Source organism: Phacochoerus africanus, chromosome 2, assembly GCF_016906955.1.
Source record: "Phacochoerus africanus isolate WHEZ1 chromosome 2, ROS_Pafr_v1, whole genome shotgun sequence".
In the NCBI taxonomy this organism is placed as follows: Eukaryota; Metazoa; Chordata; class Mammalia; order Artiodactyla; family Suidae; genus Phacochoerus; species Phacochoerus africanus.
In genome coordinates, this window is record NC_062545.1 from 131196436 (window position 1) to 131221534 (window position 25099).

General features: G+C 42.0%; 1 protein-coding gene across 1 annotated transcript in view; it reads left to right on the top strand.

Annotated features, from left to right (window-relative positions):
• Positions 1-2666: 2666 nt before the first annotated feature.
• PLA2G4E (phospholipase A2 group IVE) overlaps positions 2667-25099 on the top strand; it is a 72092-nt gene continuing 49659 nt past the window's right edge. Inside the window, exon 1 of the mRNA XM_047766613.1 lies at positions 2667-3171. Within this exon, the coding sequence (XP_047622569.1) occupies positions 3034-3171 (138 nt within the window). The 5' untranslated portion in view covers positions 2667-3033. The remainder of the gene's footprint in view (positions 3172-25099) is intronic.

Sequence of the window (25099 nt, forward strand, 5' to 3'; positions counted from 1 at the left end):
ATACATATATACACACACTCTCTTTTTCTTTCCTTTTGCTTTTTAGGCCACACCAGAGGCATGCAGAAATTCCCAGGTTAGGGATCGATCAGAGCTGTAGCTGCCTGCCTATGCCACAGCCGCAGCAACGCCAGATCCGAGCCTCATCTGTGACCTACACTGCAGCTCATGGCAATGACAGATCCTTAACCCCCTGAGCAAGGCCAGAGATTGAACCCGAATCCTCTTGGACACAAGTTGGGTTCTTAACTGCTAAGCCACAACTGGAACTCCCTACATTCTTTTTCTCATATTGTCTTCCATCATGTTTTAAGGGGAATTTCTTGTTGGAAAACTTTCTTCCTTAAAGAACCTGCTCCCAGAAACTGAGGATGCCTGTTTTTAATCATTTGTAGGACTTCTCACATTCTAAATGATTATTTTCATCTAGCAAAGCATCATGCCATTTTAATCATACCATGGAAAATGCCTTTTCTTTATCGATGCTTTTTGCAATAAAAAAGAACAGCAACATACTTTAAACTTACACACAGCTATTTGTCGAGTCTATTGCAATAAAACTGGAAAAAATAGTATAATTAGATTTTTAAAAATCAGTCTTTTATCCACTTTCCAATAAGCATTACTTTTAGGACTAACTGATACAAAATAAAACCAGGAATAACTAAAATTTCACATGGCATCTTTTAAAGAAGCATATCTTGAGGATATATAAAAAAAAAATGACCTGTCAGAAATTAGACTTGTTAAGAAATAGTGGCCAGGAGTTCCTATTGTGGCTCAGTGGGTTATGAACATGACTAGCATCCATGAGGATGTGGGTTCAATCCCTGGCCTCAGTAGGTTAAAGATCCAGCGTTGCATGAGCTGTGGTATAGGTCACAGATGTGGCTTGGATCCTGTGTTGCTGTGGCTGTGGTGTAGGCTGGCAGCTACAGCTCTGATTCAACCCCTAGCCTGGGAACCCCCATATACCGTGGGTGCGGCCCTAATGAACAAAAAAAAAAAAGAGAGAGAGAGAGAAGAAAAGGGAGGGAGGAAGGAAGAAAGAAAGAGAGAAATAGTGGCTATGAAAGGAAGCAGATTTGCCCTCAAATACGCTGCTCTGCATATTGATTATTTTGAATTAAAGGCTCTTAAAAAAAGAGCAGAGGAGTTCCCGTCGTGGCGCAGTGGTTAACGAATCCGACTAGGAACCATGAGGTTGCGGGTTTGGTCCCTGCCCTTGCTTCACTGGGTTAACGATCCGGCGTTGCCGTGAGCTGTGGTGTAGGTTGCAGACGCGGCTCGGATCCTGCGTTGCTGTGGCTCTGGCGTAGGCTGGTGGCTACAGCTCCTATTCGACCCCTAGCCTGGGAACCTCCATATGCCGTGGGAGCGGCCCAAGAAATAGCAACAACAACAACAACAACAAAAAAAAAGACAAAAAAAAAGAGCAGAACTTTTTTTCCTTCCTAAAGACTAGAGATTAGAATTCCTGTGTGGAAGATGTTCTCCTTATCCTGAAGGAAAGAAACATTCTTATCACCAAAGATGGGGAGTCAAGGCATAAGCTGACCTGGTTAAACTGACCTTTATCTTCCTAGTTACATACTTTTCCATAATTTACTGCCCCAGCTCTGGTGCTTCTCTAGGCTGATAAAGGTCAGAAATTGTTGCTTATTAAGTTCTGTCCTTATAGATGGAGAGGGGAGGAAACACACATGCTGCTTGTAATCAAATAGGGGGAGAGCAGAGAGTGATTCTTGTATCTGCTCCTTGCTTTCAGTCCCAAACAATCCTTAAAGCCAAGTGGTATATTTGGGGGTGGAGGGTGTGAATTCTACTACCTTTCAGCCCAAACAGAAAAATGGCAATTTAGGAACACACCCCCACCACCCCGCAAGCATATGACTGGTCAGTCAGTCTGGGGGTCTGGCTGCTGCTTGATTTCTGATAGGGCCGTTTAGGCCAGAGAGAGTCCCCAATGGAAAGGCACAGCCTCAGAAAAGAGTCTTTTGTTTTGTTGGTTTTTTTGGCTGTACCCTCAGCATTCAGAAGTTCCTGGGCCAGGGATCGAACCCATGCCGTAGCAGTGACAATGCTGGATCCTAAACCCACTGGGACACCAGGGAACTCCAGAAAAGTGTTTAAATAGGGGAATAGTAGGGTATCCCTGATTCCAGAGGATGCTGGATCACTCAGAGCCTGGAAAGACAGGAAGATGCACCGTTTGGATGTATATTTTAAAATACTTGTAAACGCAAAGAGAGTTTGTTTGTTTTGGTTTGGTTTTTTAAAATTTTTTTGTATTTTTGTTTTTACTATGGAGCTATGACGGGGTTTCTTTAGGCTGTCAGGTGGCGTCAATCAAACCAAAGAAAGGGCTGAAAACGAAGCAGAGTAAATTACTAAATTTCCTTCTGGCCCAAGGCAACCTTAGCGCTGAACACCAGGTTAAGGATTTCTTTGCAGGGCTCAAAAGAGAGATGTGCGGATGTCAGCCAGGAGTCGTGAGTGGCTGCATCCTCCAGAGCCGGCGAGTCTCCCGATATCAGGGTCTGGACCGCCTCAGCCCCTCGCCCTCGGCCCTGGCTCCCCCACCCCTCCCCACTGGCGTATGGCGTGTCACACTTTTAAAAATAGCCCTGAGCAGTGGGGAGCTCTCTCTCAGCCTGGATCCCAACTCACAAACGCAGGCCTCCCCCAAGAAGCGCTGCCCCATGAGAGCGTAATTCTAGCTTCCCAGTTACTGTGGCTGATTGGTGCGCGGATGCCGCTGTGAACGTCCCCTCCCCCCAAATCAGCCTGATCCTTTGAAATAGTCACAGCGATGTGGGGCTCCCTTAACCAAGTCCTGTCTTCCTTCACCTCCTCAATAATTCATCAGGCTCATTTGTCTGCAGGAGGAATCCGATAACATTGCTGGCGCTTTTTTTCTTGCAAAATTCCCTTGAAATTTCCCAAGGATGTTTGCTGTTTGCCTCGCTGTTAAGGACCAGCCCCAGCTCCACACGGCCTGTTCGGAACCTCAGAGAGAGAGACGTGGCTGGAATGACACTCCAGGCCTCAGAAGGCCAGCCTGGCCTGGGAACTGATGTGTTTGTCTTACCGAGCCTGCAAGGAGATGAAGAAGGCAGTGAGCTGGAGCAGACACAGGTACCAGAAACCATGGCCCCCGGGGGCTCTCAGGTATGTCGGCGTTCCTGGGGAGAGGGCTCCTGGCCCCTTAAGTTTTCTGCACCCCCCCCCCACACACACAGCCCCCTCTGCTTTCCTGACTCTGAAAAAGATCACCTTGAGTTGTTGCTGGAGAGTTAAGGCATTGTAGCTTTGTTTTTCTTTCCAGTTGAGTCCCTTCAGCCCTACCCCATCACCTACCTGTCCTTACCTGTCTTTGTGTCCAAAGAGATGATAACTATGACTGTGATGACTTTGTCCTGCGTACACTCTATGCTAGGGAGGGATCAGTGTCTCCATTTGATGAGGAAACTGAGGTTCTGAGAGGTTAAGGTCAGTGAGAGACCTGAGACAGGGGCTGTTTCTATTGATATGATACTGACAAGAGGAGTTGAGATCCTGCAGGTGAGGGACTTAGAAGACAACCTGGCAAATAATAGATGCCTAGCCTGTGCCATCCAGCACAGTGGCAGGGCAGGGTCATAACTGTAGCCACATGCAGCTCAGAGGGAGTTGGAGGGAAAGGGCTTCCCCGAAGACCACCCCCTACCCCACCTCCCTGACGGTGGCAAGAAAACCTTGAATAAGTCGGTTCCACCTGCTTCTTTGAATAGACTACAAACATTGAAGAGTGTTTTTAGGTCATCATCAGTGGGTCTAGATCTGTCTCCCCCTCACCCCCTGCTTCTCCTCCAGGAGGATGTGTGAGCTTCCTGTATGTCCTAGCAATGGGGAGGGGGCAGTGTTCTCGTACCCCTTTGGCCATTCTCTTCTCAGTGGCAGTGCCAGGCTGAGCTCTGCATGCAGTGAGGCTCGCTTCCCTCTGTAGGCCTTGCTCACAGGGAGCCCTTGAGTCATGGTCTCTTCACCTCCTGCGGGCCCCTCTGTCTCTTCCTCACCCTCTGTCTGGACCCTGTCTTGGTAGGTCTATCATGGGCCTTGACCATAGGGTCACCTTGCCTGGCCCCAGTAGGTCCCACTTCATAGCTGCAGCTGTCAACCCAGTGTCCACCACCCGAGGCACCTGAGGATGCTGGGGGGATGGCCAGTCCTCCTGAGCACACAGCTCCTCCCCCTGACCACCCCATGGAGGCGCCAGGGTCCCTGCTGGTGACTCCTCTCAGAGTCACAAGTAAAGAGTGGTTGCCCCCCACACTTTCTCACCCTTCCTGCCACCACCTGACCCCCAAGGAGCAGGTTTTCCTCCCCTTCCTTTCCTGACTCCAACTCCTTTCCAGAATTCCTGAGGTCCTGGGGGGTGGGGTGTGGGCAGGCCTGCTTCTGAGATGCTGTGGGGTCCGGGGGTGGGGGGGGAGATCTGAGGACTTCTGGGAGGTCAGGGCCCCCCTACCCTGGCATCCAAGCCTCCTGACTTACACTCATAGGTGGCCCCCCAAAGACTACGAGAGCTATTGAATCACAGCAGTGAGTATCTGCAAGGATGCATCCCGTTAGAGGGGTTGAGGGCATGGCTATGATATCAGACCAGGGCTTTGCTACCTTTCTCAGCAGGTTGCCAGCCCTGTGACCAGTTCTTAACCTCTCAGACTTTAGTTTCTTCATCCCTGTGGAAAAATCATGTCAGGAGCAGAATGGCTGGAGTGCGTGAAGCTGGAACCTCACTGACCACTGTTGTCATTGTTGTGATTAATGATTAATTCTCCTCTTCTGCCCCTTCATCCACACACCTGACATGGTCCAGAAACGAGGCTGTGCCCATTGTCTTGCTTTGGCAGCTTGAGCAAAAACCAGGAAGTCCACAGGGCTGGGACAGAGGCAACCACACAAAGATGCTGTGCTTAATCATAATATTGTCATTTTTATGTATGTAAAAGTAATTTCAAAAACCATTGGAAACATAAAGGAAAAATTCACTGTAATCCTATTAATTCAATACAATAACTATTCACTTCTAGTCTTCTTTGTTAATCTGATAGAGTTGTGCTTGTAATACTTATACTAGATCTAGTATACTTGTAGACTTATGCCCAGGTTTGTTTTTTTTTTCTTAACCTAAAATTAAAGTCATAAATGTTGTCTAGGTTGAGATTAAACTTCTTAATTGTTCCTTTAATGGCTGAATAATATTCCATTGTGTGCCTTGCTGTAATTTATTAAGATTTATGGTGAAATGTCAGAATTCATAGGTACATTTTTTTTTTGGTAAATTTCCATGGAATTTCTCAGAAACTTGTCAACTGGTCATTCCCTAAAAACTTTATGAAATATCTGAACATGACAAAAAGAATCACAGCTCTGCAAGAGAGGGTGAGAAGTTAGGGTGTGTATGTGGGGGGCGGGCATGTATGATTGGGGAGGATGTGCTGGCATTTTTTGACAAAGGAATCCTGGATGTGGAGAATTTTAAGGGACCCACCAATTTTTTTTTTTAGATTTTTTTAAGATTATAGTTGATTTACAATGTTATGCCAATTTCTGCTGTATGGCAAAATGAACCAGATTTTGCCATATCTACATATATAGATATAGATATATAGATATCCCAAGAGACTGGATATAGTTCCCTGTGCTATACAGCAGGAACCTTATTGCTTACCCATTCTAAATGTAGTAGTTTGCATCTACTAACCCCAAACTCCCAGTCCATCCCACTCCCTCTGCCTCACCCTTGGCAACCACAAGTCTGTTCTCTATGTCTGTGAGTCTGTTTCTGTTTTGTAGATAAGTTCACTTGTGCCATATTTTAGGTTCCACATATAAGTGATAGCATATGGTATTTGTGTTTTTCTTTCTGACTTACCTCACTTAGTATGAAAATCTAGTTGCATCCATGTTGCTGCAAATGGCATTATTTTGTTCTTTTTATGGCTCAGTAGTATTCCATTGTATATATGTATCACATCTTCTTAATCCATTCATCTGTAGATGGCCATTTAGGTTGTTTCCATGTCTTAGCTATTGTGAAAGGTGCTGCAGTGAACGTACAGGTGCATGTATCTTTTTGAATTGTGGTTTTGTCTGGATATATGCCAGGGAGTGAGATTGCTGGGTCATATGGTAGTTCTAGATTTAGTTTTCTGAGGAATCTCCATACTGTTTTCCATAGTTGTTGTATCAGTTTACATTCCCACCAACAGTGTAGGAGGGTTCCCTTTTCTCCACACCCTTTCCAGCATTTGTTATTTATAGACTTATTAATGATGCCCCTTCTGTCCAGTGTGAGGTGGTACCTCATAGTAGTTTTGATTTTCATTTCTCTAATAATTAGTGATGTCGAGCATTTTTTCATGTGACTGTTGGCCATCCATATGTCTTCTCTGGAGAAATGTTTGTTTAGGTCTTCTGCCCATATTTTTATTGAGTTGTTTGGGGGTTTTGTTGTTGTTGAGCTGTAGGAATTGTTTGTTTATTTTTGAGATTAAGCCCTTAGTGGTTGCATCATTTGCAACTATTTTTTCCCATTCCATAGGCTGTCTTTTCTTTCCTTCTTTCTTTCCTTCCTTCCTGTCTGTCTGTCTTTTCTTTCTTTCTTTCTCTTTCTTTCTTTCTTTCCCTTTCTTCTTCCTTCCTTCCTTCCTTCCTTCCTTCCTTCCTTCCTTCCTTCCTTCCTTCCTTCCTTCCTTCCTTTCTTTCTTTCTTTCTTTCTTTCTTTCTTTCTTTCTTTCTTTCTTTCTTTCTTTTCTTTCATGGTTTCCTTTTCTGTGCAAAAGCTTGCAAGTTTAACTAAGTCCAATTTGTTTCTGTTTTTATTTCTATTGCCTTGGGAGACTGATTGAAGAAAACATTTGTACAGTTGATGTCAGAGAATGTTTTGCCTAGGTTCTCTTCTAGGAGTTTTATGGTGTCTTATGTTTAGGTCTTTAAGCTATTTTGAGTTTATTTTTGTGCATGATGTCAGGGTGTGTTCCAGTTTCATTGATTTACATGCGGCTATCCAGTTTTCCCAACACCACTGGCTAAAAAGACTGTCTTTTTCCCATTTTATATTCTTGCCTCCTTTGTCAAAGATTAATTGACTGTAGGTGTCTGGGTTTGTTTCTGGGTTCTCTATTCTGTTCCATCGGTCTGTTTGTTTGTTTTGGTACCAGTACCACACTGTCATGATGACTGTAGCTTTGTAATATTGCCTGAAGTCTGGGAGAGTTATGCCTCTTGCTTCTTCCCCCCACCCCAGTATTGCTTTGGCAATTCTGTGTCTTTTATGGTTCCATGTAAATTTTTAGATTATTTGTTCTGGTTCTGTGAAAAATGCCATGGATAATTTCATAGGGATCTCATTCAATCTGTAGATCACTTTGGGTAGTCTGGCCATTTTAATTATATTAATTCTTCCAATCCAGGAGCATGGGATATCTTTCTAGTTCTTTGACTCCTCTTTCTTTTATTAATGTTTTATAGTTCTCAGTGAAATAAGTCTTTCACCTCCTTGAGAATCCACCAACCTGTATTTTTAAATTTTTTTTTTGTTTTACATTTTAACAGCTTTCTTGTGAACTAATTCATAACATCATAAAATATACTCAGAGTATCTATTTTGGTGGATTTTAGTATATTCAGGGTAGGGCAACCATCACCACTATCTAATTTCATTGTCTCAAAGGAAATCTACTCCCCTAGGCCTAAGTAACCATTAATCTATTTTTTTTCTTTTTTTAATTCAGTGAATTTTATTATATTTATAATTGTGCTACCATCATCACAATGTAATTTTAGAACATTTCTAACCCAACCCCCCAAGCCATCCCTCCCCACCAACCTGTCCCCTTTGGTGACCATAAGTTTTTCAAAGTCAGTGAGTCAGTTTCTGTTCTGCAAATAAGTTTATTGTATTCTCTTTTTATAGATTGTACATATACGTGATGGCATATGATGTTGGTGTCTCATTGTCTGACTAACTTCACTTAGCATGATAATTTCTAGGTCCATCCATGTTGCTGCAAATGCCATTTCATTCCTCTTTATGGCTGAGCAATATTCCATTGTGTATATGTACCACATCTTCTTTATCTACTCCTCTGTCAATGGACATTTATGTTGCTTCCATGTATTGGCTATTGTATATAGTGCCACAGTGAACACTGGGATACATGTATCTTTTTGAATCATGGCTTTCTCTGGATAGATGCCCAGGAGTGGGATTGCTGGATCATATGGTAATTCTATTTTTAGTTTTTCAAAAAATCTCCATATTGTTGTCCATAGTGCTTTTACCAGTTTACATTCCCCCAGTAGTATAATAGGGTTCCTTTTTTTCCACACCCTCTCCAGCATTTGTTTGTAGACTTTTTGATGATGGCCATTATGGTTGATGTAAGGTGGTACCTCATGAGTTCTCATTGTAGCATAGTGGAAATGAATCCAACTAGGAACCATGAAGTTTTGGGTTTGATCCCTGGCCTTGTTCAGTGGGTTAAGGATCCAGCGTTGCCATGAGCTGTGGTGTAGGTTGCAGATGCAGCTCGGATCTGGTGTTGCTGTGGCTCTGGTGTAGGCTGGCACCTGTAGCTCTGATTAGACCCCTAGCCTGGGAACCTCCATATGCCACAGTTATGGCCCTGAAAAGACAAAAAGACACAAAAAGGGGGGGGTACCTCAGAGTAGTTTTGATTTGCATTTCTCTAAAAATTAATGATGTGAAATATCTTTTCATGTGTTTTTTTTTGCCACCTGTTTGTCTTCTTTGGGGAATTATCTGTTTAGAGCTTCTGCCCATTTTTTGATGGGGTTGTTCGTTTGTTTTTTATATTGAGCTGCAGAAGGTGTTTATATATTTTGGAGATTAATTCCTTGTCAGTCACTTCATTTGCAAATATTTTCTCCCATTCTGTAGGTTTTCTCTTTGTTTTAAGGTTTTCTTTGCTCTGAAAAGTTTAGTCAGGTCCCATTTGATTATTTTTGTTTTTATTATCATTACTCTAGGAAGTGGATCTGAGAAGATATTCCTGTGGTTTATGTCAGAGAGTGTTTGGCCTATGTTTTCCTCTAAGGGTGTCATAATATCCAGTCTTAATTTAGGTCTTAAATCCATTTTGAATTTATTTTTGTGTATGGTGTTAAAGATTGTTCTAAATTCATGCTTTTACATGTAGCTATCTAGTTTTCCCAGCACCACTTTTCTCCATTGTATATTTTTGCCTCCTTTGTCATATATTAGTTGAGCATAGGTGTCTGGGTTTAATCCTGAGCTTTCTATCCTGTTCCACTGACCTGTTTCTGTTTTTGCACCAGTACCATACTGTTTTGATGACTATAGCTTTGGGGTATAGTCTAAAGTCAGGGAACCTGATTCCTCCATCCCCATTTTTCTTTCTCAAGATTTCTTTGTTATTCCAGGTCTTTTGTGTTTCCAAACAAAGTTTAAAATATTTTGTTCTAGTTATTTGGAAAATGCTATCGATAATTCGATAGGGATTGTATTGAATCTGTAGATTGCCTTGAGTAGTATAATCATTTTGTTGATATTAATTCTTCCAATCCAAGATCATGGTGTATCTTTCCATCTGTTTGTATCGTCTTGGATTTCTTTCATCAGTGTCTTGTAGTTTTCAGAATGTAAGTCTTTTGTCTCTTTAGGTAGGTTTATTCCTAAAATAATTTTTTTTCTTTTTAATGAGATGGCAAATAGGATTATTTCCCCAATTTATTTTTCTGATCTTTCATTTTCACTGTGTAGAGATGCAGTTTATTTCTGTGTATTAATGTTGTATCCTTGGCAGAGCCTCATTGCCTGCTCACTTGCATCACTTACAAGCATCTAATCTTAATAAATCTATTTCTTGCCTAAAAAATGTTGTATCCTGCAACTTTACCAAATTCATTGATAAGCTCTAACAGTTTTCTGGTAGCATCTTTAGGATTTTCTAGGTATAGTATCATGTCATCTGCAAACAGCAATAGTTTTATTTCTTCCTTTCCAATTTGGATTCCATTTATTTTTTTCTTCTCTATTGCTGTGCCTAGGACTTCCAAAACTATGTTGAACAGAAGTGGCAAGAGCAGACCTCCTTATCTTATTACTGATCTTAGCGGGAATTCTTTCAGCTTTTCACCACTGAGAATGTTGTTAGCTCTGGGTTTGTCATATATGGCCTTTACTATGTTGAGGTAGGTTCCCTCTATGCTTACTTTCTGGAGGATTTTTATCAGAAATGGGTGTCGGGTTTTGTCAAAAGATTTTTTTGCATCTATTAAGACGATCATATGGTTTTTATTCTTAATGTTAATGTGGTGTATCACACTGATTGATCTGTGGATATTGAAGAATCCTTGCATCCCTGGGATAAAGCCCACTTGATCATGGTTTATGATCCTTTTAATGCATTGCTGGATTTGGTTTGCTGGTATTTTGTTGCAGATTTTTGCGTCTATGTTCATCATTGATGTTGGCCCATGATTTTCTTTCTTTTTGTGTGTGTGTGGTATCTTTGTGTGGTTTTGGTATCAGGATGATGGTGGCCTCATTGAATGAGTTTGGGAATATTCCTTCCTCTGCAATTTTTTGGAGTAGTTTCAGAAGGGTAGGTGTGAAATCTTCTCTAAATGTTTGATGGAATTCACCTGTGAAGCTCTCTGGTCCTGGACTTTTGTTTGTTGGAAATTGTTTAATCACAGTTTCAATTTAAGTACTTATAATTGGTTTGTTCATCTTTTCTATTTCTTCTTGGATTAGTCTTGGAAGATTGTACTTTTCTAAGAATTTGTCCATTTCTTCTAGGTTGTCCATTTTATTGGCATATAGTTGTTTGCAGTCATCTCTTATGATCCTTTGTATTTCTGTGATGTCTGTTGCAACTTCTTTTTCATTTCTAATTTTATTGATTTGAGTACTCTCTCTTTTTTTCTTGATGAGTCTGGCTAAGGGGAGAACCCACCAACCTTTAAACAGCTCCTCCTCTAACCTCCATTTTAGTCTTTGAAGGGTTTCCCTCCAGGACCACCCTGTAGATTATGCCTTTGTCATTCTAGGGCTCTTTATAGGCTGGCATTACTGGATAGCTTATTGTCATCCACCAATACCTCAACAAAGATTAGTTTATCAGATTCATTTTGAGTTGCCATTTCCTGCTCTGTATTCTCAGGTAACTCTTTCTGTGGCTTGTACATGTCTTCTATCTCAAGAAGCCCAGGAACCACATCTGCAGCATGTATTTGTCATTGAATAAATATTTTTGGACCTCCCACTGTGCACCCGGTGTTGTTCTAGGAGTGGGATCTGGAGCACTCAATAGGTCAGACAGGATCCAGCTCTCTTGAAACTTACATTCTAATGGGGGAGACATAATAAATAATTAACTTTTTCTATGTCAAAGATATGAGACAGATATCTTTGTGATAGAGGGTGACTGGCAGCAGGGAAGGGACATCAGGTGGGAGGGCAACGTTTGAACCAACATCTGAACGATGAGAAGACTGGCGAGAAGGTACTTCACAGGGAGCAAATTCTAAGTGCAAAGGCCCTGAAGTAGGCTCAAGGTTGGTCTGTTCTAGAAACTGAGAGACCAGTGTGTCTAGAGAGCAGGGAGCAGGGAAGAGAGGAAGCCATCAGAGCTTTATGCTGCAGAAGGCAGCTGGGGGTTATTCTGAAGCATCAGGGAAGAGCCCTAGAAGGGTTTTCATCTGAGGGTCGGCTTTATCTGATTTATGTTTTATACCAATCATTCTAGCGGGTCTGTGGAAAATGGATTCTCTAGGGGACGAGAGGGGAAACAGGAAGATAAGTGAGGAGGCTTTGGCTGTAGTCAGGGAGGAAATGGATGGCGGCTTAAACAGAAGTGGAGAGATTCTGGATTTTTCTGGAGGTAGGACTTCCAGGACTTTATGGTAGGTTGACTATGGAATGAGAACTCAGAGAAGCCTCCCAGCTTTTTTCCTTCATAATTAGAAAGTTCTCTTTACTCAGCTGGGGAAACCCAAGGTAGAAGTGAATTGGGGTGGAGGGGACTGGAGGGTTCTGAGTTGGATATTTTTTATTTTATTTTACTTTATTTTACTATTTTATTATTTTTGTCTGCACCCGCAGCATGCAGAAGTACCCAGGCCGGGGATCAAACCCATGCCACAGCAGTAACAACACCATATCCTTAACTTCTAGGCCACCAGGAAACTCCTGTGGGGGACATTTTAAATTTGAGATGCTTGTCATACATATATCTGAGTTGAAATGTCAGGTGGGCAGGGGCAAATACAAGCTTGGAACTTGGGAGATAGGTCAGAGAAGTCATTGGTTTGGATACATGAAGCAGAGTATGGATGATGTTTCCAGCCATGAAGCAGGATGAGATCTCCAAAGGATAGGGAAAGGGACAGAAGAGAAGAGGCAGAGGCTGTGCCCTCCTGCTCTCTACCTTCCAGACACTTGGCAGGCAGAAGAGCCATCCAGGGAGACTGAGAAGAATAGCCACTGAGGTTGGAAGACAGCAAGAGGCCAAGAGGCTTTGTCTATAAACACCCTATGCTTTTATCATATTAGGTTGTCAGTAAATATTTCCAGGAAAGACAAGCTCTGTGGCTGCTCATTAATGTCTTTGCAGTTGCTGGCACAGACCTAGAACATCGAATTCAGCTATACGGCTTCCCTTTATCTCTGACATCAATGCTGCTGCCTCTGCCTGGCTGCAGAGGCCTGGCGAAATCAGGCCCCACCCCAGCTCCATCCCTAGTCCTGCTGCACCCCCTGTGGCACCCACCCTTCCCTCCCGGTGGGACTCGCCCCACACCCTACACTGGCTGTGCCGCCTACATGGCATGAGGCAAGCTCACTCCCACCTCTTCACCCAGATCCTGCCTCTTCCCCCTCCTGGAATGCCCTCCCGTCCCTGCTCCTGCTGCCTTCCCCAGCCTGGCCCAGCTCAAAGCTCAGTTCCCCAGTCTCTCCCCATCTGCCCACTGCCCCCCACCCCCCACGCTGGTACTTGGTGGATTTCCCTCAGGACCACCTTTAGGCATTACACTCCCCCCAACTCCCCAGGCTACTGAGGCCCATTGGACATCCTCTGTCCAGCCCTTCACATCTAATCCCTCAGACTGTAATGGTTCTATCCCCAAATACCTCTTGAATTCCATCACTATTTCCCTCCATCTCTGCTACTCACCTCGGGCCTGAGTCACCATTTGTTTCCCGTTTGAACCACGCAACTCACCTTCCTGCCTCCAGGCTTGTCCCATCCGTTCTCCACACAGTGTCAGAATGATCTTACTCACATCACTTATCTGCTTAATGCCCATCAACAGCATCCAATCCCTTAAGATAAAATACCACATCCTGGAGTTTCCTGGTGGCTCAGCTACTTGAGGATCCAGCATAGTCACTGCTGTGACTTGGGTTGATGGTGTGGTGTGGGTTTGATCCCTGGTCCAGGAACTTCCACATGCTGTAGGCAAGGGAAAAACAAAAACAAAAACAAGACAAAAACAAAAAAAGCCAAAAAAACAAAAAACAAATCCTAACCAAGTCTTTCAGTGTCTCATGTGATCCAGCCAACTGCTCACCTTCCCAGACATTTCTCACCTCATCGCTCCTTACTCTCGATGCCCAGACACACACATTCAATCCCTAAACACACCAGCTTTCAACACCTCTCAGTACCTTGCATGTGCTGTGCCTTCAGCCTAGAAGGGGCAGCCCAGTGTAGCTAATGCTGATGGTTCCCTAGGTTTAGCTTAAAGGCCTCTTCCTCCAAGGGCCTCTCTGATTCCTTCCCCAGTTAGAACCAGGTACCCTCTGTGAGTGTCTTTTTTAGCACCCATTCTTTTATTTGATAAGACTTACCACAACTTATGATTGTAAATTGCTTTGTATTTATTTGTTTGTTGTCCAGCAACTCCACTGGATACTCACAAGTGCAGGTGCCACATCTCTTTTGACGCTCAGAACTATAACCTCATGCCTGGCACTTATTAGTTGCTCTTATGTCATTGTCATCAATGAACAAAGCTTTCCCTCGCTGCTCCAGCCCATACTGGAGCCTTTAGGTTCTTTGCTTCCAGGTTCACTCAGTTCTTCCCAATTTATTTGTTCTGTAGCAAAAATAAAAACAGCAATAGCTGCAATTGCCTAAGGTTTATTATATGCAAGATTCTGTGTGCCAATTACATATACATACGTGTATTCTCTAATCTTTACACAAAACCTGTGGAATAGGTACTGTTAACCCAGTTTTACAGATTAGGAAAATCAGCCTCAGGGAGAGAGAGCAATTGCCTAATGCTCCCTAGCTAGTCATTGCCACAGCCAAGACAGGAATTCAGGTCCATATGACTCCAGTGCTCTTATTCTTTCCTCTACATTGGTCTATGTGGATGTTGTCTCCACTTTCAAGTTGTCTGTGAAATTTGGTTGTTGTTTGTAAACATTTTGTTGATATCCTCTCTGGTTGGAGAGGTTTTCTTTGTGCTCTTCCTGTATACAGCAGGTGCTCCCTACTGCCTGCCCTTTGTGAGGTGTGTCAGGGGGCTGATGAGGGCCACGCAGGACAAAACAGTCCATGTTTCTGTCCAAGTTGCCCTGCAAGGTGAGTTGCAGGGCTAGGCTCAGAAGGTTGAGTGGATGGCCATCCACCAAACCTGACTTGGGGGGGCTCCCCAGGCCCACCTTCCCCAAATAGCTCTCTCACCAGGTCAGGCTGGCCCTGCCCTGCCTTCTCCTCCCTGCCTAGTGGAATTCCCACCATTGGAGTCACTTCCATCTTAGGCAATGTAGGTTGGCCTGGCCTTCAGACGGCCTCTCCCACAGCTCTTCAAGCATGATTAGCAAACTGACAGGATTAGCAAACTGCCCTTGATCAGGGGTATGGCCAGATGGGGAGTAGCAGAATCTCAAAGCTGAAACAGATCATCTGGACTCTAAAGCAATTTCCTGCCCACTGGAGGAATCTCGCAGGCAGAAACCTCTTGCATAATCCCAGCCAAAGAAACTTCTTACCTCCCAAATGACCAGGGTGGTCATCTTTTTTTTTTTTTTTTTTCTGCTTTTTAGGGCCACACCTGTGGCGTATGTAAGTTTCCAGGCTAGGGATTGAATCAGAGCTGCAGCTGCCAGCCTATCCCACAGCCACAGTAACTCCAGATCTGAGCCGTGTATGCAACCTACACCACAGCTCAGGGCTGGATTGTTAGTTAACCCACTGAGCGAGGCCAGGGATCGAACCTGCTTCCTCATGGATTGTAGTTGTGTTTGTAATCCGATGAGCCACAGCGGAAACTCCCCAAGGTCTTTCTTACAGTGAAGTCAAATCTACCCACTCACAAAGGCCCCATTTCCATATCAGGTGTGACACAACATGTATATAATCCTTTACTGTGCTTGATGGCACTTTTCTTCTCCAAAGCTAGTGTCCTCATTCAGCAGTTTCAAGGCCCTCCTGTCCTGGGCTCTGGCGTTAGCTCCAGTCAAGTGTTCAGTGAGCCATGGCTTTGCCCCCTTCCTGGCCCAGTGTGGGTGTCTCAGGTGGGGAAAGAGGAGGATCCAGATGGTGAGCAGTGAGCCAGCTGCTTGGTGGGAGGAGGAGGAGAGGGCCTCCTGGCACCTGAGGAAGAATTCGTGCCCTGGGTGAACCTGCCTGACCCTGTCCTCACTCAAGGCCACCTGCTGCTCTCAGAGGACAGGCAGGAGACAATATACTTGGACATGTTTTACAGAGTTGATGTGTGTGACTGTCTGACCAGGTGGCCTGGCACATGGAGACACAAAATGAATGTTATTTTCTTCCCCTGTCTCTTTATTTATGTGTCACATAATTATTTATTCAACAGATAATCATCTGTTAACATATAATAATTTTACTCTTTGAAAAAATCCTGACTATGAAGAGCACGTAACATCTGTTCAGTATAGACACTAGAAATATTTTAAAGTTTACTGAAGAAAAGAAACATTGCTAGAGTTCCCCATGTGGCTCAGTGGCTAATGAACATGACTAGTAACCATGAGGTTGCGGGTTTGATCCCTGGCCTTGCTCAGTGGGTTAAGGATCTGGCATTGCTGTGGCTGTGGTGTAGGCCAGCAGCTGTAGCTCCGATTCAACCCCTAGCCTGGGAACTTCCATATGCCATGGGTGTGGCCCTAAAAAGACAAAAGACAAAAGAAAAGAAAGAAAGAAAGAAAAAGAAACATTGCTAATATCATCATTCAGGAGTTCCTGTCGTGGCTCAGCAGAAACGAATCTGACTAGCATCCATGAGGATGCAGGTTCCCTCTCTGGCCTCAGTCAGTGGGTTAAGGATCCAGTGTTACTGTAAGCTGTGGTGTAGGTCACAGACATAGCTCAGATCTGGTGTTGCTGTGGCTGTGGTGTAGGCTGGCAGCTTCAGCTCTGATTCCACCCCTAGCCTGGGAACCTCCATATGCCACACACACACACACACACACACACACACACACACACAAATATATAAATATATATATTATCATCATTCAGAGATAACCTCTTAAATCCTCAATATTTCCTTTCAGTCTTTTTCCTAGGCACATATATACATAGAAATCTGTTTTGTTTATGTATAAATATATATTTATACATGTAAAATTGAGCTCATATTAGGTCCTTCCCACCTAACAGCAATTAGTGATTGTTTTCCTCTACCAATTAAGTAATAAAAGATTTTTTTAAATGGCTATAGGGTTCTTGTTGTGGCTCAGCAGAAATGAATCTGACTGGTATCCATGAGGAGGCAGGTTGATCCCTGGCCTCGCTCGGTGGGTTAAGGATCCTGTTTTGCTGTGAGCTTTGGTGTAGGTCACAAATGTGGCTCGGATCCCATGTTGCTGTGGCTGTGGTGCAGGCCCACAGCTGCAGCTCTGATTTGACCCCTAGCCTGGGATCATGCACTGTGGGTGCAGCCCTAAAAAGACCAAAAAAAAAAAAAAAAGGCTATAAGATACCATCATATCATCTAGGTTGTTTCCAATTTTTGATGCCCAGAAAGCATGATATTAATATCTAAATTGCAGTGATTCCACTCTCCTCTTTGCCAAGTTGACAGAAAATTCAATATTTCCCCATTTCCCTTCAGGTAGGCCAGAGAATTTCCTAGACTGTTGTCGTTGTCCATGAGGCATTTTTTTCATTCATTCATTGGTTCATTCATTCCTCTGCTGACTCTAGACTTCTCTACAAAAGCATCTCTGCTGATTTGCCCAGGCTCAGGGATGCATCTGCCCTGTCTGGATCAAAGAGGAGAGTTCCCCCAGCAAAGTTAGTTGGTTACCAAGTATCTCTTGGTAATGATACAGCTCAATACACACACATAGGGAGCCAGTTCTTTGCAAATAATTCCATGGTAGCAAGATGAGTAAATATAAAGGGTGTTTGGCAATATCTCTGTGCCTTCGCTTCCAACAAGCTAATGCCTAATACTGAGGCCAAGACACTGGTCCAAACCTCCCTCATCCTTATGGTGTATTTCCTCTCTCTCATTGCCCTTCCTTGCCATCTGCTCCCAAAGGATCTCTTCAGTTCATCATATACATTTCAGTGAATCCCTAATGGGAAGCTGTCAGGGTCGCAACCTCTCCCCCAACCCCCTGCCCCCATAGGCTTCTCTGCTCCTATGTAAATTTATGGGCGCAACTAGCTTCCTAAGGGAGAGTGCTATCTAGCCCCCGTCAGCAATGTCCAAGGCCCCAGTGCCATGGATATATGAGGGAGAAGGGATGACTGGTACCTCGATCCATCAGTGACTCACTCCTGAGCCATAGCCCTTGTTAAGCCAAAGGAATAATGACAACAAAAAGCAATTATAGGAATAACACTGAATTGAATGTCTTTGAGGATTTGTGCAAGAGTTTATGTAAATAAGTTCCTAGAAATAGAATTCCTGGGCCAAAGCTCATACAAGGTTTACAGATTTATAGAAATGACCATATCACCCTCAAAAGTTTGTGCCAATTTACATCTTTTTTTTATTTAATTTTTTTTCCATTATAGCTGGTTTACAGTGCTCTGTCAATTTTCTACTATACAGCAAGGTGACCCAGTCACCCATATATAGATTCTTTTTTCTCACATTATCATGCTCCATCATAAGTGATCACTGGTTCCCAGTGCTACACAGCAGGATCTCATTGCTTATCCATTCCAAAGGCAATAGTTTGCCTCTGTTAACCCAAAATTCCCAATCCACCCCACTCCCTCCCCTCCACCTTGGCAACCACAAGTCTGTTCTCCATGTCCATGATTTTATTTTCTGTGGAAAGTTTTATTTGTGCCATTTATTAGATTCCATATGTAAGTGACATCATATGATATTTGTCTTTCTCTTTCTGACTTAACTTCACTTAGTATAAGAGTCTCTAGTTCCATCCATGTTGCCGTAAATGGCATTATTTTGTTCTTTATGATGGTTGAGTAGTATTCCACTGTGTATATATACCACATCTTCTTAATCCATTCATCTGTTGATGAACATCTAGGTTGTTTCCATGTCTTGGCGATTGTGAATAGTGCCGCAGTGAACATATGGGTAATGTGTCTTTTTCAGGGAAAGTTTTGTCTGAATATATCCCAAGAGTGGGATTGCTGGGTCATATGGTAGTTCTATACATAACTTGCTGAGGTACATCCATACTGTTTTACATAGTGGTTGTACCAATTTACATTTCCACCAAGAGTACAGGAGGGTTCCCTTTTCTCCACACCCTCTCCAGCATTTGTTATTTGTGGACTTATTAATGATGGCCATTCTGACTGGTGTGAGGTGGTACCTCATAGTAGTTTTGATTTGCATTTCTCTAATAATCAGTGATGTTGAGCATTTTTTCATGTGCTTGTTGGCCATCTGTACATCTTTCCTTGGAGAAGTGTCTATTCAGGTCTTTTGCCCATTTTTCAATTGGGTTGTTGACTTTTTTTGCTATTGAGTTGTATAAGTTGTTTGTATATTCTAGAGATTAAGCTCTTTTCAGTTGTTTTGTTTAAAACTATTTTCTTCCACTCTGTAAGTTGTCTTTTTTTTTTTTATGGTTTCATTTGATGTGCAAAAGCTTGTCAGTTTGATTAGGTCCCATTGGCTTATTTTTGCTTTTACTTTTGTTGCCTTGGGAGACTGACATGAGAAAACATTTGTAAGGTTGATGTCAGAGAATATTTACCTATGTTCTCTTCTAGGAGTTTGATGGTGTTTTGTCTTATATTTAAGTCTTTAAGCCATTTTGAGTTTATTTTTGTGCACGGTATGAGGGTGTGTTCCAGTTTCATTGATTTACATGCGGCTATCCAGTTTTCCTAGCACCCGTTGCTGAAAAGACTGTCTTTTTCCCATTTTATATTCTTGCCACCTTTGTCGAAGATTATTTGACCATAGGTGTCGGCTTATTTCTGGGTTCTCTATTCTGTTCCATTGATCTGTATGTCTTTTGGTACCAGTACCACACTGTCTTGATGACTGTAGCTTTGTAATATTGCCTGAAGTTTGGGAGAGTTATGCCTCCTGCTTGGTTTTTGTTCCTCAGGATTGCTTTGGCAATTCTGGGTCTTTTGTGGTTCCATATAAATTTTTGGATTGTTTGTTCTAGTTCTGTGAAAAATGTCATGGGTAATTTGATAGGGATTGCATTCACTCTGTAGATTGCTTTGGGTAGCATGGCCATTTTTACAATATTGATTTTTCCAACCCAGGAGCATGGAATATCTTTCCACTTCTTAGAATCCCCTTTTAATTTCCTTGATTAACAATTTACATCTTAACAACAAAGTCTTACTGACTCTTCCCTGCACCATGACTAACACAGCATTACCAACTTGTCATCCTTGCCAATCTAATAGATGAAAAATGGCATCTCTTTTTTTTGGTTTAATTTATATTCTTATTATTAGCGATAATCATTTATAGGCTTATTGCATATTCCAATGATTCCCAGACTTTGTTGAATGTCAGAATCACCAGGAACGCTTTTTAAATTCCAACGCTAGGAGCTTCCTTGTGGCTCAGCAGGTAAAGGACCAGCACTGTCACTGCAGTGGCTTGGGTTGTTTCTGTGGTGCACATTTGATCTCTGGCCTGGAATTTCCACATGCTGTGAGTGCAGCCAAAAAGAAAAAACAAACAAACAAACAAACGAAACCCAGTGCACAAGTCACTTATCATTTACATTAGAATACCTTAGAGCTGGGCATCAATATTTGTTTAAGGATCACCAGGTGATTCCAACATTGGGGAGCCATGGATATATATATTTCTTTTCTTTCTCTTTGTTTCCCCCTCTCCCCCCACCCCCCGTCTCTCTTGTCTCTCTCTTTTTCTCTTCCTTTTTTTTTTTTTTTTTTTTGCTTTTTAGGGTCACAATCATGGTTAATGAAGTTTCTAGGCTAGGGGCTGAATCAGAGCTACAGCTGCCGGCCTACACCACAGCCATAGCAATGTGGGATCCCCAACCCACTGAGTGAGGCCAGGGATCAAACCTGCATCCTCATGGATGCTAGTCAGATTCGTTTCTGCTGAGCCACGATGGGAACTCCCCACAGACATATACATCTCTGCCATGAATTACCTGTTTATATCTTTTGTCAATTTTTCTACCAAGGTGTTACTATTTATTTGAAAGAATTTTGGCTTATTGGGAATTTAGCCCTTAATAAATTTGGTACATATTGTTACAAATTTGTCTTTTATTATTACTTATAGTTGTTTTGACAAGGAGAAATTTAACATGTATGCAGTCAGAATTATCCACTGGTTTTCCTTCATTGCATGTGTTTTGTGTTTTATTTCCTCACTAATGGTAATAAAACAGTAACCAACTAGATTATATTTACATCTAGAATTTATTTTAATATAAGGAGTGAGATGTGGAACCAGCTTATCTTTTCTCTGAGTAGCAAAAAGGTTTTTTTTTTTTGCAGAAGATGGTTATTTGTCCAAAATAGTATTAAATAATCCACTTTTCCACTATTAATTTGTAATGCCATAATTTTTATACATCAATTTCTTATTTATTTTCCCCCAGGTTTACTTATTTTGTTTTTCATAGCTATTGTGTTTGTGATCTTACTTTCCTTTGAGGTGTGATTTCTATTGGAAATGTATGGTTTTTATTTATTTTCATAATCAGCCATTCTTATTATATAATAAATTCAAATAAACATACATATATATTTTTGTACTGCTTTATTCTCTTTATAGTCCTCCTTTTTTTTTTTTTTTTTGTCTTTTTAGGGCCACAGCCATGGCATAAGGAGTTTTGCAGGCTAGGAGTCGAATCAGAGCTGCACCTGCCAGCCTACACCACAGCCATAGCAATGTCAGATCCGAGCTGCATCTTCGACCTATACCAGCTCACAGCAATGCCAGATCCTTCACCCACTGAGTGAGGCCAAGGATTGAACCTGTGTCCTCATGGATCCTAGTCAAATTCACTTCTTCTGAGCCACGATGGGAACTCCCAATAATTCTCCTTTTAATGACAACATAGAACCCTGTCATAGGACTATGCCATCATTTATTGCTCTATCTACCAATATTGATAGTTTGGGTGATTTTCAGTTCCTTAGCATCAAAAATTTAGATGCAATTAATATTTTAAAGCATGTAGCAATTTTTTCCTTAGTGGAGTTTCCAAGATTGGAATTATCTGGGCATAAATAGTTTTGTGGGGTTTGGGGGTTTTTTTGATAACTATTGCTATACTAAGTAATGAGGGTGGTAGTTGGATTTGACTGTATGGTAAAGGAGGTTAAGAGGCTGGAAGGAAGGGAGTTGATGAAGAGTCCCTAGAATATGGGTTAGAAAAAGTAACAGATCTTGAAAAGATGCCCCAGATTACTAATAATTGGGGAAATGCACACTAAAACTGCAGTGAGAGACAATTGCATACCCGTTGGATTGGAAAAACTCAAAAAGTCAGATGATACCTCTTAGAATTCCCCTATGTGAACTCTCTGACATAGCAGTGGGAGTGTGAATCAGTAAAAATTACTTTGGGGGACAATTTGGCAATATCTAGTGAAATTGGGAAAATATACCTTTTAAGCCAGCAATTTTTTACTCTTGGGGGTGTATACACTAAAGAAATACAATATATACAAGAAAGCGCACAGTAGGATTGTTTGTATCATTCTTCATTGACTTTAAGCACATCATTCACCAAGGGAAAATACTGCCAGGTATTACATATCATCATGTTTAATAAGTATCCCATAATTCAGATATGTTAAAATGGGGGGGGGGACTGTCAAAATATGGTAAGAACAAAAACTTAAAAACAGCTTAAATGTCCATGGCAGAAAAATGGGCAAATAAATTGTAGTCTAGTTCACAGCTATGACAAAGAATGAGCCAGATCTATACCCTCAATGTAAGCAAATCATATAAACATAATATCAAGTGAATAAAATGTTTACTGCAGAATACATATCCTTTATGTGATATCTCATATAAAGCTTAAAACATGAAAAACAATACCAAATACAGCTTAGAAATCTAGGAAAAGTACAAAGACATGCATGGGAGTGGTGACTGAATTGAGGTTCGAATTCAGGTTCATGGTTATCACTAGCAAGCGAAAAAGGGTAGAGACCAGGTGAGGGGCACACAAGGGGAATTCGACTCTTTACTAATTTTTCAAGCTGAGTAGTGGATTCACAGGTGTTCAATTTAATATTTTTTATACATTTTGAATATCGTAAATATTACTTAATCCCCTCACATGGCATTCACTGAGCTGGGTGCCCAGGCTCCAGTGGGCCCAACTGAGCAGATCTCACCATAGGCTCCCACTGCCCCACCATCTCCAGCAGGCCTGCAGCTCCATAATTTCCCAGGACTCCTCAGGCAGCCTTCAGAGTTTCCATAAGTCTGCCCAAGCTACTCTTTGGAGGGCTAATGGTGTCTCCCTGAGGTCAAACTTGCCCTCAGCTCTGAGATCCCAAGAGTCTCTCCCTGTTACCCCAGCTGTTGGATGGTAGAGGTAGGGAGCCCACAGTAGGATAAATGACTGCCTATGTATTTTTCCATATCTATTTTTGTATTTTCTAGTTATTTTTACTAAAAGAGGAACCAGACATGTGAAGAGGAAAATTACCGTATCCTAGGTAGATTATTAAAGTTTCTATTTTTAAATTATAGTTGATTTACAATGTTTCTTTAATTTCTGTTTTACAGCAAAGTAATCCAGTCATACACAGTTCCGTGCGCTATACAGTAGGACCCCATTGCCCATCCATTCCAAATGTAAGAGTTTGCATCCACCAACCCCAAACTACCTATCCATTCCACTCCCTCTCCCCTCCCCCTGGCTACCCCAAGTCTGTTCTCCTTGGCCGTGATCTGTCTGTGTTTTGTAAATAGGATCGTTTTTGCCATATTTAGATTCCACATATGAGTGATATATGGTATTTGCATTTCTCTTTCTGACTTCAGTTAACATGAGAATCTCTAGTTGCATTCATGTTGCTGCAAATGGCATTATTTTGTCCTTTTTATGGTTGAGTAGTATTCCATTGTATATATGTATCACATCTTTTCTTTTCTTTACATATTATTATTTTTTAATAGTGATTTCCCCAATACAATTTTTTTCCTACTGTACAGTATGGTGACCCAGTTACACGTACATGTACACATTTTATTTTCACACATTATTATGCTCCATCGTAAGTGACTAGACATAGTTCCCAGTGCTACACAGCAGGATCTCATTGCTAATCCATTCCAGAGGCAATAGCTTGTATCTATTAACCCCAAGCTCCCCAACCACTCCATTCCCTCCCCCTTGGCAACCACAAGTCTGTTTTCCAAGTCCATGATTTTCTTTTCTGTCGAAAAGTTCATTTGTGCCTTCTATTAGATTCCAGATATAAGTGATATCATATGGTATTTGTCTTTCTCTTTCTGACTTACTTTACTCAGTGTAAGAGTCTTTAGTTCCATCCATGTAGCTGCAAATGGCATTATGTCATTCTTTTTTATGGCTGAGTAGTATTCCATTGTGTATATATACCACTTCTTCCTAATCCAAATGTCTGTCAATGGACATTTGGGTTGTTGCCATGTCTTGGCTATTGTGAATAGAGCTGCAATGAACATCCAGGTGCATGTGTCTTTTTTAAGGAAAGTTTTGACTGGATATATGCCCAAGAGTGGGATTGCTGGGTCATACGGAAGTTCAATGTATAGATATCTAAGGTATCTCCATACTGATCTCCATAGTGGTTGTACCAGCTTACATTCCTACCAACAGTGCAGGAGGGTTCCTTTTTGTCCACACCCCCTCCAGCATTTGTTATCTGCGGACTTACTAACGATGGCCATTCTGACTGGTGTGAGGTGGCATCTCATGGTAGTTTTGATTTGCATTTCTCTAATACTCAGGGATTTTGATCATTTTTTTCATGTGCCTGTTGGCCATCTGTACATCTTCCTTGGAGATATGTCTATTCAGGTCTTTTTCCCATTTTTCCATTGGATTGTTGGCTTTTTTGCTGTTGAGTTGTATAAGTTGCTTGTATATTCTAGAGATTAAGCCCTTGTCAGTTGTATCATTTGAAACTATTTTCTCCCATTCTGTAAGTTGTCTTTTTGTTGTCTTTTTGGTTTCCATTGCTGTGCAAAAGCTTGTCAGTTTGATGAGGCCCCATTTTTAAATTTTTGCTTTTATTTCTGTTGCTTTGGGAGACTGACCTGAGAAAATATTCATAAAGTTGATGTCAGAGAACGTTTTGCCTATGTTCTCTTCCAGGAGTTTGATGGTGTCCTGTCTTATATTTAAGTCTTTAGGCCATTTTGAGTTTATTTTCATGTGTGGTGTGAGGGTGTGTTCTAGTTTAATTGATTTATATGCAGCTATCCAGGTTTCCCAGCAATGCTTGCTGAAAAGACTGTCTTTTCCCCATTTTTCGTTCTTGCCTCTTTTGTCAAAGATTAATTGACCATAGGTGTCAGGGCTTATTTCTGGCTTCTCTATTCTGTTCCATTGGTCTGTATGTCTGTTTTGGTACCAGTACCACACTGTCTTGATGACTGTGGCTTTGTAATATTGCCTGAAGTT